General features: G+C 32.6%; 2 protein-coding genes across 3 annotated transcripts; one reads left to right on the forward strand and one right to left on the reverse strand.

Moving 5' to 3' along the window:
* Positions 1–1,760: 1,760 nt before the first annotated feature.
* LOC129905116 (uncharacterized) lies at positions 1,761–2,799 on the reverse strand. Its single transcript, XM_055980504.1, has 3 exons — positions 2,662–2,799; positions 2,239–2,601; positions 1,761–2,178 (listed from the first exon to the last, which is right to left on the reverse strand). The coding sequence occupies exons 1-3, from the start codon at positions 2,742–2,744 to the stop codon at positions 1,965–1,967; spliced, it is 660 nt and encodes a 219-aa protein (XP_055836479.1). The 5' UTR covers positions 2,745–2,799; the 3' UTR covers positions 1,761–1,964.
* A 2,405-nt stretch (positions 2,800–5,204) lies between these two features.
* On the forward strand, positions 5,205–13,906 carry LOC129905360 (RNA-binding protein 28). 2 transcript variants are annotated; one of them, XM_055980831.1, is made up of 5 exons: positions 5,205–5,266; positions 5,363–5,446; positions 5,510–6,596; positions 12,948–13,203; positions 13,263–13,906. In XM_055980831.1, the coding sequence occupies exons 2-5, from the start codon at positions 5,413–5,415 to the stop codon at positions 13,842–13,844; spliced, it is 1,959 nt and encodes a 652-aa protein (XP_055836806.1). In that variant the 5' UTR covers positions 5,205–5,266; positions 5,363–5,412; the 3' UTR covers positions 13,845–13,906. The 2 variants fall into 2 exon arrangements, with proteins under 2 accessions (XP_055836806.1, XP_055836805.1); XM_055980830.1 differs by having other exon boundaries at positions 5,206–5,266; positions 5,507–6,596.
* The last annotated feature ends 998 nt before the right edge of the window (positions 13,907–14,904 follow it).

Genomic DNA, 14,904 nt, shown 5'->3' on the forward strand with positions numbered 1-14,904 from the left:
TTACGTATTGAACATTTCTTGGCTGCGTGAAGTTATTTTTACAAGAAAATTATGGTGAACAAAATAAAGTAGTATATACCTTAGCTATATTTTCTTTACGTAGAGTAAAATATACTTTCAACTAAAAAAGTGTATGACTCTATTCACTTTAAGATTCAAGTAAAACATATCTTACAAATTTAACTAATCTAAGAATAAGTTTTACTTTACACTAGGGTAACAATAATATACCGAATTCTAGGAATTTTATGCTGTCAATTTAAAGTGTGCCATTTTGTTTTATATTTGTTTTTGATATTTTGTTTTTTTTTTTTTTCAAAGCTTTTGGTTTCAAGTGCGGAACAATTACCTAAAAAAATAACACGTAGGTACAAAAATGTCTTTTCCCATTGGTTTATTAATTTTTTTTTTCTTTTGGAAGTGAATTTTTACTTTCTGTTCTTTCATATGCGTTTTTATTTGCTCCGTTATTACGGATGGCAATTTTTTTTCTTGTGTGAGAATAAAATAGCCCAAGTAACAATTTTACTTGCATAAGGTCCATTTTGTTCAATTCGACAAGCTATAGCTTGTATAGGTTTACTTTAAGGCTTACTTACGCAAGTCATCCATTTTGGAAAGAAAGGAGGTCTCCTAGAAGTGTTAAGAAGAAGCCTTGTAAATATCAGTTAAAGAAGACCTTTATAACCTCTGTTTGAACCGTTCTAAAGAAGCCTTGCATTTTCAAGTGACAATTAATTATAAATAAGATGTAAATCTTAAAATTAAGTTGATTTAATAAAATAAATGAAATAAATGAAAAGCCCTCTATAAGACCTATTCCAAGAGGTTCTTGTAAGTATGCAATGTTTTCACCTATAAGTATGCAAAGTTTTTATCCTGCAGATATATGCAATGTTTGTAACGCATTAGAAAAAACATTGCATTTCAATGTGAGGTTTCAATTAGCTCCCAATTTTCCACTCATCTTTAATATTCGAGCATGGTCTACTGGTAAGGTGCTGGCTTGGTATGCATAGGTACGTGGGATCGATTCCTGGCCGGGCCATGTGATGAAAATAAAAAAATGTGTTCTTTTTCAATTAAAATAACATTCTCATCATTTCAGAACAACAGAAAAAGCAGTGGAATTTTCAAAAAAAGAAAAGAAACAAAATAGGAAAAAATTAAAATAAATAAAATAATATGCAGAAAATGCAAAACAGAAAAAATCAAAATAAAATCAAAATAAAATAAAAAAATGAAATAAAATTCAATAAATTCTTTTTTTTTATGCATAAATTCAACATTTTCTACAACACCTTCAACAACTTCTATAAGGCCTTATTATAACATCCTACGCAAGTAATCCGGTTTGTGCATTAGATAAACCATCTGCAGAAAGACCTCCGTAAGGCCATTTTAAGCTGTTTGTCACAAGCTATTAGCTTGTGGATTACATGTGAAGGAAAGTCCTATGCAATTTCGGTAAAATGCGCCAAAATGATTTGCATAAGACCTGTCCTTCTTGTTATGAAAGCCAAAAAATAGCTTGCATTGGACCCTTATGAAAGCTAAATTGTTACTTGGGCAGACTTTACACCGTCACAGGTATGATTAGAATACCCCTATTATTACTTTTGAGATTCGAAATGACACAATTTGTGAAATTAGTGAAAAAAGAACATAAAGTTTGACAGCGTATAGAAACACTACGCAATATTCGAAAACTATTTTTCAGAAACAATCGGTGCTTGGGTAAAAAAAAATATTTTTACTCCTATTTAATGGTTGTCATATTTTGATTTCATAAATTTTTTTTACTTATGGGATTTATTTATAGTTATAAAAGGATATTTTTTAGTTAATATATTTATGAACACTGCCCATAAGTGACAGCTTACATTTCAGAGCGCACCCTAGCAGTGAAATCTACCAACTATATTTGTAAACAAAACAATTTTTTTTTTTATTTTCTAGTTAAATTATTTGTTTTCCGATTTCGGCTCTTCGCACATTTCATGAAATTCCGAAGGAGTTTTGAAGTAATCCAACATCAACAAGGTAATCGTATCTTTGATTTTAAACGTAATAAGTGACCATGGATTAAGGAAATGTTTAAATTCTTTGACTTGTCCTTGATTGTAGCTAAGACGTTTGATGCCAAACGGAAGAAGTCCTTCGAAGATAGCCAAATAACTAAAAAATCCAAAAACTGTTCAGTAAAACATTCAACAATAATTCTCAACTTAAAACCACCTTTTGTCTTTTTTGTAGATTCTCAGCGGATATTTGGTAATGAAAATCATTATAGTTGCATTGATGGCAATAAATCCTGCCGCCAACGGAAATATATCCGAATCATGGGCAACTAAAGGACCATAAGTCAATTCGGTTGACAGTTGCAGGTATTTGGTATCGGTGGCAAACTTTAACGCTGCCAAACCGCTCATAAAAGCCGCACTTCCAGTTGAGATAATTTTCGCTGTCTTGATGTAATATTCCATTGGAGCCCGGTAGATTATTTTAAATCCTTCGGGAGCTTTGTCTTTCTGAGCGAATTTTTCTTCTTTCATGAATCGCTTTAGTGGGATAAGTGACACCGTCCGAGTGGAAGGTAACCTTATTTATGAATGATGAAAATTATTTATTATAAAAGATAAAATTGGTAAAATGTTAAACCTTTGGAAGGTTTGTTGTGTGTTGAGCAGTTTTCCATTTAGACTTTTACATGACAAATTAAATAAACGTAATATAATCGGCATTTTAAAATATTTACACAAATTTTTTATTTTAACTACAACCACAACCGCAAGCAAAATCCAAATTTGATCAGCTGTTATTTTGACATTTCAGAGGAATTCAGCAAATTATAGTAGATTCTTTTTTTATATTCAGCTGAAAACAGTGTTCGTAGACGTTTAGTGATATTATGGTAAAATTGGTCCCCGATGAAATAATCTTGATAATAGGCTACTTTTGGGAACACGCAATTAAAGTTCAGATTTTTTTTTCTCGAAAACTGTACGGTGAGTTTTTTTAAAAATATCACATATACAGAAAATATTTGTCTATTGAATTATGTTAGAATTATTTCAATATTCCAATCCAGAAACAAATAATAGTCAATTTTCTCCAATGTGTCGATGTCGTATGTTAGTTTTCACAGAAACTATTTGTTAGCCAAACACATACGAGAAATTGATGACACATACGACAAAAATAAGCAAAGTTTTATTCGACACTTGTTTACGACATACGACAAATAGATGTCAAATTCAGTGCGAAAAACAAATAACTAACGTTAATTTTTTAACTTTTTAAAATCACATTGGCTCTTGGTAATAACCCGAGTTTAGCAAAACTTGATTTTAACAAAAACATCAATGGTAAAATAACATACCTACATCTAACTTCTAAACAATTGGTTTAGAAGAAATGATAGAAAATGATAGAACTTTTTTAATTTTTGTATGTTTTATTTTTTGTTAAAATCGAGGTTTCGCTTAATTCGGGTAGGTATATTACTATGGGTTATTGACTTCACAACTAAATTCTTTCCTAGAGATAAAATCACATAAATAGAAAAAAAAAAATAATAGGTACATTAGCGGGTATTCACGATCCGGTGTAACAAAAAAGTGTAAAAATGCAAAATTTTGTTTTCTACTACTACAACTACAATAGACAAATTTTGCACCATTGTATTTTATTTTTGCAATAGGGTTGGGGTATAGCAAAAGTGTAAAAAATTGTAGTCTGTATATTTGGTTGTTTTATTTTAAGAAAATGTTACACTTTTGCACTTTTACAACGATACAAGACCATTTGCATCGAATCGTTAATACCCCTATTATTTTTAAAGTAAGTCGCAGGCGACTAAAGTGACAATCCCTATAGAAAAATCCGACATATCGTGCGACTAAAATCGACTCGTGAAAAGTCGGCATTACTATTCAAGGTGAATTAAAATTATTAAAGTTTTAAGATAGCACGATAAAAGTTTCATACAAATTTCGTAGGGCCAATACGACAATTATTTACCGAACGAAGAAAAACACAGATTTGTATGAAAAAATTGTAGTATGTGATAATTTTTGTCGTACGTGCACGTTTTCTGTGCACTTACGACAAAAAGCTACTGAAAATGTTTGTAAACCTACACATACGACAAAGTGCATAGCGATTATCTCGGAAACGGATACAGATATCGAAAAACGGATTTCACAGAATGAAGGAGAAAAAATCAACTAGCAAAACTGCATTCAAATCTCAAAACCTCAATTTTGCACATACTACAATATTTTATTGAGGCGACGAAATTATCCGGAGTTTATAATTTAAAGCAGCTGAAGCGAAACGAAATTTTCCATACAAAATTTCTTTTACGTAAAATTTCGTTTTGCTTTTCGTTTTTTCAGTACGCAGCTCTAGTGAAAAATTGGAGAGTTTTCACTCATTTGTCACTTACTTCTTGCTGTCTTGTGAATTTTTCTTGACTCCAAGAGCAGTCCCAAGTAACAATTTTGCTTCTATAACACTTTACAGAAGGAATAGAAGCACCCATAAAGCTTTACAGAAGCAAAATTTGTGTGTTGAGGTGTTGACGGTTTTTTCACTTCTAAAGGCATAACTACATACACCACTTTTTGAAAAAGTACAAAAGTGAAAAGATTTTTATTCTAGCTATCGCAATTGTTTTTTGATAAAGAGTGTACAAATTGTTTTTTAGACCAAAAAATAAGCTTTCTGCATAATTTATTTTAATTGTTCATTCCGAAAAACTATACGGAAATGCGTTTGAAAATTTTCACTTTTGTACTTTTTCACTTTTTGAGCCAATTTCAAAATTATTTTCTATTGATTTTTCTTGATTTAAAATTAATTTTGAATTTTTTTATTTTGACTTTGACAGAATATTCGATAATATTTTTTCGTTAGCATTTTCGTTGTCGACTTTGGAGACTTGAACATTTTTCGTTTCGCATCAGCAGCGTACTAGGCTTATGCTGGATTTACATACGTCAACACTGCTCTTGGAGTCAAGAAAAATGCACAGGACACTAAAAAGTAAGTGACATTTATCGCTAGAGCTGCGAACTGATTAACGAAAAGCAAAACGAAATTTTCCGTTCAGGATTTCGTTAACGAAATTTTGTATGCTTTATCACTTTTCGAAAATTTCCCTATTGAATAATTAACATCTGTGAACACTGTTGTCAGCTACTCCACGTGCGATTAAACGTCAAAATAATCATTTGTCAAATTATTGATATTATTTTTTCAGAAAACCTAGTATAAGTTTTACTACTTTTATAAATCAAATGTTAAAAAAAAAGAAAGTCTCAATAAACTTAAATTGAATTGAATTGATTTTTTCAGAAAAAATTTCCAAATCAATTGAAATTAATTTTATTATTTTATTAAATTAAAATGGAGCTCAAAGAGAAAACAAATCAAGAATCAGGTACGAAACAAAATTAATTAAATATTTTCAACCCTCCATATATAAATAAACTTCCATTAGAAGACGAATCCCATCAAGAACCAGCAACCAAACGAAAACGTTCAAATCCTTTTAATAAAAACCTCAAAGAGGAAAAAGAAAAACGTCGTCAAAAACGAGCAAGAATTATAATTCGCAATATTTCCTACAAAGCCACTGACAAATCTTTAAGAGAACACTTTGAAAAATTCGGAACAATTCAAGATTTGAATCTGCTAAAACGTCCCGATGGAAAACTTGTTGGTTGTGCTTTTATTCAATATGAAACAATCAATCAAGCGGCTAAAGCTATTTTGAAAACTTCGAATAAAGACTTTCTTGGACGACCTGTTTTTGTTGATTGGGCATTGGGTAAAGATGAATACACAAAGAAAAAGGGTCAAGATAACGAGACGACAAAACCAAAAGAAGAACCTAAAGAAGAGCCCAAAGATGAAATTAAGTCAGAAGATGAAGATGAAGACGAAGAAATGAATGAGGATGAAGATAAGAAAGAATCTTCTGTTAAATCTGAATCTGATTCAGATGAAAAAGACTCTGATGATGATGATGATGACGATGACGAAGAAGAAGAAGATGACAACGAAGATGAAGACGACGAAGAAGATGATAAAGACAAAAAAGATATAAAAAGCGATATAAAAGTAGAGAAACATCTTTCCCACGATGTCAAAGAAGGCTGCACTGTCTTCATTAAAAACGTTCCATTCGACGCTGAAGACAATGATTTGCGCAAAGTTTGTCGCAAGTTTGGTCCCGTTTATTATTCCATAATAAACAGAGACCCAGTCTCAGGTCATTCCAAAGGAACTGCTTTTGTAAAATTCAAAACAAAAGAGTCGGCTGATCTTTGTCTGGCTTCGGGGACAGAATTTGTTTTGAATGACACTCCTTTGGATCCATTCCCGGCTTTAAGTCGAGAAGAAGTTCGTAAACAAGCCGACCAAAAGAATGCCAAAGACGATCATAAAGATTCACGAAACCTTTTCTTAGCTAGGGAAGGTCTCATTATGACGGGTTCCAAAGCGGCAGAGGGTGTATCACAGTCGGACATGAATAAACGGCATAAACTGGAACAAATTAAGAATCAGGTGTTGAAGAATCTTAATAGGTGAGTTAGACTAATAATAATTTTGATTTTATACTCCGAAAAATCGATTGCTAGACACCTCTAAAATATACTCACCAAATATAAGCTTAGTAGAAAGGTCGTCTGTTTCGCATTTTTACATCAATCTTCAACTAAAAATCGAATTATAAATCGTTTTTTTAGCAAATTTCTTTACATATTCTTGTAAGAAATTGAACGGTGTACAAAAAAGCCATATACACCCGTATTCTGCTATTCGATTCACGTGAATATAACGATTTCCTTCATTTACCACGTCAAAATGGCTTTGAAAAAACGCTTAATTTCGAAATAATCCAGTCAAGTAAGGGTTTAACCTAGGAATGAATGCTAATAGAATTTTTTTTTTCTCAATACCTTCGTTTTGGCATTCTATAACATACCTCAAAAGTCTAGAAAAATCTAATGTCCGCAAGTCGCGATTTTCAAGGTCAAAGTGCGAAATGGGGATTTTCAATATTATACACACATATGTATATGATACATGATTTCAAGGTATTTTTTAATGCTGATTTCAAAAAATCTAAAATCAAGACAATCTAACGTTTCTGAAAAGTTATACCTGTTTTTCATCTGTCAACCCATATTATTATAGCAGTTGCAAACTTATTACCGAAAAACCCTTAAAAGTTATGGTAGGTTAACCAAATTTTTCTAGAAGGTTTTCATATCCATTATCATTAAGAATCAAAACTATACAATGCAAAAAACGTTAATATCTATGAAAAAATGGTATGTATTAGCAGAATACGGCAGATAAACTTTTTTCGTTTATCTAACCGTTTAAAAGATATTTGAGGTAAAAAAATGAGAAAATCTATAAATACTCGTTTTTTGTTCTTAGTTTTGTAACAAATTGAAAAATTATAATAATCAAACGAGCAAGACATATTTTTGTAGGAAACAGATTGCTCCACAAAAAAGGTCTTAGAAACATTTTTCATTAAACTAACCATTTGAAAGATATTCGAAGTCAAAGTTAACGCTTTAATAAAGCGGCTTTATATCAGATTATTGTGAGATTTCTGTAACAAACCAAAAAAGATAAAAAAAAAAACCATACGAAGTACATAAATGTGCCCTTAATTATGAAAGTGGACTAAGTCACTCCTAAAAATGCCATCAAATCTAGCCTAAAAATAATTATAATTTAAGGGATAAAGTTTATTTGAAACCGAAATTGCAGTAAATAAACTTCTTTATTGCTCCTCTAGTGATTTCATAAAAGAAATATAATTAAATCGTTTTAAAAAAATTATTATGTAAGTTTTTCTTTAAACAATGCAAAAAGTGACTTAGTCCACTTTCATAATCATGGGCACAAATATGTGAATTGCTTTTGCCTTAAATAACTTAATTTTTAAATACTGCTTCATCGAAATAGATCAACATGTTACAAGAAATTTCGATAAACATAAGTATGTTATTGACAGTTTATTTTGAAAGTTTGGTTTTCTTGAAAAAATGTGCCAATGCCCACAATAGTAATTATTGAAATTGTAGCAATCGATTTTTTGTTTGTTATTAGCTTTCAATTTTCATTTAAATTATTTTTCATTCTGAATCTAAACTCTGTATCGAGAACATCGTTTTTATTAAATCAAATAAACTTTTCTTGTTGGAAAAACTTTTTCTTGGAATCTATTAAATCTTTTATTTGGAAGCCAAAGCATTGAATCTCAATAGGTTATGGGCGATAATAAGGATTTTATGCATGGTATCCCACAGTTTAACGGCTTGGGATATGACGATTGGCAGTTCCGAGTGAAAATTCATTTGGAATCCAAGAATCTATGGGATGTTCTAACCGACGATCCCCCAACAGAAGCAGCTTCAAGAGCAGAATTTCTGAAGAGGGATAAATTAGCTAAGAACTATTTAGTTAATTTTATTCACTCAGATTACTTGAACTATGTAAGGGATGATGAATCCGCTAAACTGATGTGGCTAAGTCTGAAGTCAGCATTTGGAAAGACATCAATTGTGAACCAATTGTTGTTGCGAAAGCAACTGACGAAGTTGCGTATGCAAAGGGAAGATTCAGTGGCTTCCCATTTGCTAACATTTGAAAACCTGGTTCGCCAGCTCAAACTGGCTGGGTGCAAAATGGAGGAGAACGATGTTCTCACTCAATTATTCCTGTCGTTACCTGAAAAATTCGACCCATTGGTAACAGCTCTTCAAAATTTGGATGATGGAAAACTTACATTTTCCATTGTTAAAGAGAGGTTGAAGAGTGAAGAACTTAAACTTATAGAACGCCAGGAAGAAGAAGATGTAAAAGAAACTACAGCATTTTCGAGTAAAAAGAAAGGTTACAAAAAGAAAAAATTTCTTGGAAAATGCTTTAAGTGCAATAAATTTGGACATCAAGCAAAAGATTGTTATTCAAAAGAAGCTCAAAACGTTAAAAGCAAAGGTTTTTGCTTCATGGCCGACAGAAATTTAACTAGCAGTAACAACAACGAGAGAATTATTTTCAAGCTTGATTCAGGAGCTAGCGATCACCTCGCCAACGAAAAATGGTACTTCTCTAGTATGAATCAGTTGAAATATCCAATCGAAATAAATGTTGCCAAAGATAAACAGTCACTGTTAGCAAAAGAAATTGGAATAATCAATGGACTGAGCAGCACGGAAACTGAGCTCACAATAAAGAACGTGCTGTTCATACCTGAATTGAGAGACAATTTGCTATCCGTCAGTAAGCTAACAAGTGCAGGAGCAGAAGTTAAATTTTGTGGGAATAAGGCTTTAATTTTAAGAGATAAAGAAATTATAGCAACGGCCAATTTACGTGGAAGCTTATATGAACTTGAAGTGTTCGTTAGAAAACCAACAATCAACATATGTGAAAAGGATGAAGCTATACTATGGCATCAGCGTCTTGGCCATATAAGTCAACAAAGAACAGATATCCTTGTGAAACAAAACTTGATTCCGAGCAAAATACAGAAATCAAAAATTGATTTTTGCGATGTGTGTGTTGAAGGCAAGCAAGTACGGGAACCTTTTAATGGAACACGCAACAGAGCCAGGCGAGCTCTTGAAAGAATTCATTCGGATGTCTGTGGACCGTTTAATCCAGTTGCATGGGATGGTTCGAAGTACTTTGTTTCCTTCATCGATGATTTTAGTCATTTTGCTATGGTTTTTATAATCAAAAAGAAGTCTGATGTGTTTCAAGTTTTTAAGGAGTATGAAGCTTTATCTACTGCTATGTTTGGTTCTGCTATATCAAGATTAACAATAGATCAAGGACGGGAATACCTATCAAAAGAGCAGCATTGTTGGTACAAAGAGAAAGGTATTCAAGTTGAGCCTACTGTTGCATATTCACCAAAACAAAATGGGGTTGCTGAGAGATTTAACAGAACTCTCACAGAAACTATAAGAGTTTTGTTAATTCAATCAGGCATTCCAAAGGAGATGTGGAACGAAGCTGCACTTGCTGCAGTATACACAATCAATCGAAGCCCAACCAGTTGCTTGGATAATTCTACAACACCAGCTGAATTATGGTATGGATTCAAGCCTAATTTGGAAAAGTTAAGGGTGTTTGGTTGTAAAGCGTATGCCTGGGTTCCTAATCAACACCGAAAAAAGCTTGAACCAAAAAGCAAAATAGCTGTAATGGTCGGTTACGCTCCAAATGGGTATAAACTTTGGGATATAGAATCTCGAAAAATAAAAACCTGTCGAGATGTTAAATTTGAAGAATCCAGTTTCCCGTTCAAAAACTTAAAAGAAAAAGATAAACCAACTCAAAAACAAATGGTTATGCAATGGAGCCACATGCAAGAGGGGGAATATGAGTTTGAAGATGTTGCTGTGGCTAATACACCTGAGCCCCAATACGAATATGAAGATGTGACTGTGGCTGATGTATCTGAGCCCCAAATTGAACCAAACGAAGCAACCGATCATGTCAGAGAAGAAATCAATCAAGTAAATCCAGATCATGAAGAAGGTGTCAATGCGCTCCCTTCACAAACAATTAACAATCCTGCAAAGGAGACTGTGAGGCGCAGTGAAAGGGAGCGCCGGCTACCAAGTAAGTTGCTTGATTTTGTTTTGGGTTCAAAAGCAAATTCTGCCGCTGTTGATTCTTTTTCCTTAGATTTACCTCAAAGCTATAAAGAAGCTTTAAGTCGAACCGATTCGGATCTTTGGAAGAAAGCTGTTGATGATGAGTTAAATTCTATGAAGAAAAATACCGTTTGGAGGGTTGAAGATACACCTTCGAATTCCAAACTTCTACAATCGAAATGGGTTTTTACAATCAAAGAAGATGCAGATGGCAATCAAACCAAATACAAGGCACGATTGGTTGTAAAAGGCTATCTTCAGAAGTTCGGTATAGACTACTCAGAGACGTATGCACCAGTTGCGAAATTGACGACAATACGTACTTTATTGGCAGTTGGTGTTTACCGAAAATACCACTTTCATCAACTGGATATAAAAACAGCGTTTTTACATGGTGATCTTAAAGAAGAACTGTATATGGCGATTCCAGAAGGCTTACAAGCCAGAGAGGGGAAAGCATGCAAGCTGCTAAAATCTATTTATGGTTTGAAGCAATCTCCTCGCTGCTGGAACCATAAGCTAAATGAATATTTACTGTCACTTGGATTCATTCGGTCAAACCATGATTATTGTTTGTACACAAAATTCACTACAAAAGAAGAAGAAGTATTGATTCTGATAATCTATGTTGATGATCTATTAATTGCTGGCAATAAGATATCATCGATTAAAAACTTGAAGGATGCTCTCTCTTCGAGATTTGAAATGTCAGATTGTGGCCCTTTAAAATTCTTTCTGGGAATGAAGATCGATTTTCTTGAGGGATGCTTACAAATATCGCAAGAAGCAAGTATTGAAAAACTTCTTAAAAAATTCGGAATGTTGGACTGTAATCCTGTTAAAACCCCTATGGAAAAAGGTTTGCAGCTTGAAGCGAATATCACTGGTCAAGAGCTTCAAAAACCATATCGTGAACTTCTTGGAAGTATAATGTATATTATGCTATGTTCAAGACCGGATATATGTTACGCTGTAAGTTTCATGGGGAGGTATCAACAGAATCCATCCGAAATGCATTGGCAGCATCTTAAAAGAATCGTACGTTACTTACGAGGTACTAAGTCTTTAAAATTAAACTTTAATAGTACTCAAGACCCACCAGTGATTGGATATGCAGATGCAGATTGGGCTTCTGACATTGTGGATAGAAAGTCAGTAAGTGGCTATGTTTTTCAAGTTTATGGAAGTTCTGTATCTTGGTGCAGTAAGAAGCAAACCACTGTTGCTACTTCATCGAGCGAAGCCGAGTACATTGCTTTAAGTTCTGCTGCTGCAGAAGCTATATGGTTGAAAGGTATAATGCAGGACTTACAAGAAAATAAAGACGAAGCCATTACCATATTTGAAGATAACAGAGGATGCATTGGTATGGCTCATAACTTGGAAAGTAAACGAGCCAAGCACATAGACATAAAATATCATTTTATAAGAGACAACATTGCAAAAGAAATTATAAAAATTGAAGCTATTGGGACGAAAGAACAACTGGCGGACATTTTTACAAAAGCAATGGATCCTACACACTTTTTGGAACTAAGAACAAAACTCAAATTGAAGTAAAGAAAATTGATTAGCGTAATAAGATAATGTTCGATTGAGAGAGGGTATTGAAATTGTAGCAATCGATTTTTTGTTTGTTATTAGCTTTCAATTTTCATTTAAATTATTTTTCATTCTGAATCTAAACTCTGTATCGAGAACATCGTTTTTATTAAATCAAATAAACTTTTCTTGTTGGAAAAACTTTTTCTTGGAATCTATTAAATCTTTTATTTGGAAGCCAAAGCATTGAATCTCAATAGTAATAAATTCGAAAAAAAAAAATATTTTTTCTCTCTTAACTATATTCAATAGTTTGTTCTTCGAATTTTCACATTTCTGTATTTGAAAACACTATTGATAAACACTTTTTATTTTGAATGTCGAAATATATGAATAAATAATGAAAATATTAATTTTTTTTAAAATACGTGTTTTATAATTATTAAAGGCAAGCGCTTACAGGTGGTTGATTTTAAAATACACGCTCTTGTCATATAAAGGATTAAACAAAATTATAAAACCATTTTTTACAATTCAAAATTTTATAATTTTCGGAAAATTCATTATTATCAAATTAGCAAGATGTATTCTTGTAGGTGCTTTAACGTTCCACAAAAAAGTGCTTGACATTATTGATTGATAAAATCAAACAAAAAATTTTTTTGACCCACCCTAATAATAATCTTACAATCCATTTTGAAGGTTCGTTTCTCGAAATCGTCTCTCCATTCATAATCTGCCTCAGTCGTTTGACAATGAAAAACTTCGGAACATGGTCATTACTTATACTGGATTCAAGCCTCACGAATGTCGGGTTATGCGGGAAAATAAGATCACCCCAGAGCATCCAAAAGGAAAGTCTAAAGAATTTGGTTTTATGTCCTTCACGACGCACAAAGAAGCTCTACAAGCTCTCCGGAAATTAAACAATAATCCCAAGATCTTTGGAGATACTCATGTAAGAAAATTCTTCCTAAAATCCAATATATTTCAATAATTTGTTATACTTTCTTTTAGCGTCCAATTGTTGCATTCAGTATAGAAGATCGTGCCGTGCATAAAATCAAAGAAAAACGAAAGGAGAAATCAAGGGTCAATAATCCAACTTACAAAGATAAACTCGAGAAACGTAAAGAGGCGAGAAGAAATAAATTAAATAAAAAAGCAAAGGACGCGATTCCACAAGAAGACAATAAGAAAAAAATGCAAAAGCACATCAAGAAGCTGGAGGAATCACGAGCGGCGGCGATAAATAAAAAGACCAAACCAGTGACGATAATGGAAGATTTTGTTGGATTCGAAGGTAAACCTGGAGCGGCGGTTGGTATGAGATCCCAAAAAAAGATCAATGAACAGGCTCAGGAACATAAGAAAAAGGTTGGCGAAAAGAAACGCAAAGAAAAGGCAAAGAAACAAAAGCTACTGCATCGCATTGAAAAGAAACAAATCGATAGGACAAAGCAGAAAAAGAAAGTTAGCAATCATGATGATTTGTCAAATCTGGTCAATAAGTATAAGAATTTGATTGATGCTAGAGCAAATGATGCTGCGCCAATGGGAAAGAAAAAGAGCAAGAGGACGAAATGGTTTAAGGAGTAAATTTTTTTTTGTTTATATTAAGAATTAAGTCAAAAGGAAAATATATTTATCTGAATTAAGATAAAAAATTAAGCATTTTTTTAATCTTGTGCATCAACACAAAAAAAATTGACCATTGATAGAAATTTAAATACCTACAATTTTAATCTTTCAGTTATTATTAGCATCAAGACGACAATTCTTATCAATTATTCAATATTTTTTCTTTCTAAAACTTTAATTGTGACCTCAAGATCAAGTTGTTTTCTTATGGTATAAACGATATGGGTAATAGGGCTGCAAATTTCAGGAAGTAAAAATCTAGATCGGGCTCTAGACGATTTTATTTTTATCAAATTCAACTCGATGATCGTACTGATTTTTAAAACAAACTCGCTACATCACATCCCAAAATATGGACTGATTTCAAAGCTTCAAATTATTCTTTAAGTTTCTGAAGCCATTTATAGCTGTTCTAATATTTATTCGAATTTATATGGAAACGAAAATTGAATCCGTACGGATTGAAAACTTTTTTTCTGATTTCCATTCGACTTTATTGTTGGAGAATATTGTTTTACGGTATGGTAGCACTTCGTACCTTCAGACATTCTAATATCTTAATACAGGTAAAATCAATAAAGTCTTTTTTTTTTAAGTCAGTCACTATCATATAAGTTAAAGAAAAATAGTTTCGTAAAAACATACAAAACCACTCAACCCAAAGTCATAAGTCTTTCCTTCCTTCCCATCATCTCTCCTTAATTGGTTATGCACATTCTTTGTAAAAGCTTATACGCCTTTATCTTAATCTTGGTTAAACCATTCTACCGGGTTTTCTAATACCAAAATGGCAGTCAACCGCAATAACTTAGATTTATTACATTACATCATCCCCTCTCCAACAAATCCTTTTAAAACTCACCTCTCAAACCCATTGCATGACACCACTTCCACAGAGAGCAAAACATAGAGTTCAAGGAAATAAATCAAAGATTACAATTTCTGATTTTGCATCCTTTAACTTCCTCTTCCCATCCTTTATTGTTTCCTCTTGCGAGAAATTAAATTTACCGAAGTA

The sequence above is a fragment of the Episyrphus balteatus genome, chromosome 1 (assembly GCF_945859705.1).
Source record: "Episyrphus balteatus chromosome 1, idEpiBalt1.1, whole genome shotgun sequence".
In the NCBI taxonomy this organism is placed as follows: Eukaryota; Metazoa; Arthropoda; class Insecta; order Diptera; family Syrphidae; genus Episyrphus; species Episyrphus balteatus.

Excerpts from the sequence above, each read along its gene's own strand:
- LOC129905360 (XM_055980830.1), top strand. The coding sequence starts at position 5,413 with ATGGAGCTCAAAGAGAAAACAAATCAAGAATCAG. Across the intron at positions 6,597-12,947 it reads GTGTTGAAGAATCTTAATAG|GTTCGTTTCTCGAAATCGTC; the intron begins GTGAGTTAGACT and ends TCCATTTTGAAG. Across the intron at positions 13,204-13,262 it reads AGATCTTTGGAGATACTCAT|CGTCCAATTGTTGCATTCAG; the intron begins GTAAGAAAATTC and ends ACTTTCTTTTAG.
- LOC129905116 (XM_055980504.1), bottom strand. The coding sequence starts at position 2,744 with ATGCCGATTATATTACGTTTATTTAATTTGTCATGTAAAAGTCTAAAT. Across the intron at positions 2,602-2,661 it reads ACACAACAAACCTTCCAAAG|GTTACCTTCCACTCGGACGG; the intron begins GTTTAACATTTT and ends TTCATAAATAAG. Across the intron at positions 2,179-2,238 it reads ATCTACAAAAAAGACAAAAG|TTATTTGGCTATCTTCGAAG; the intron begins GTGGTTTTAAGT and ends TGGATTTTTTAG.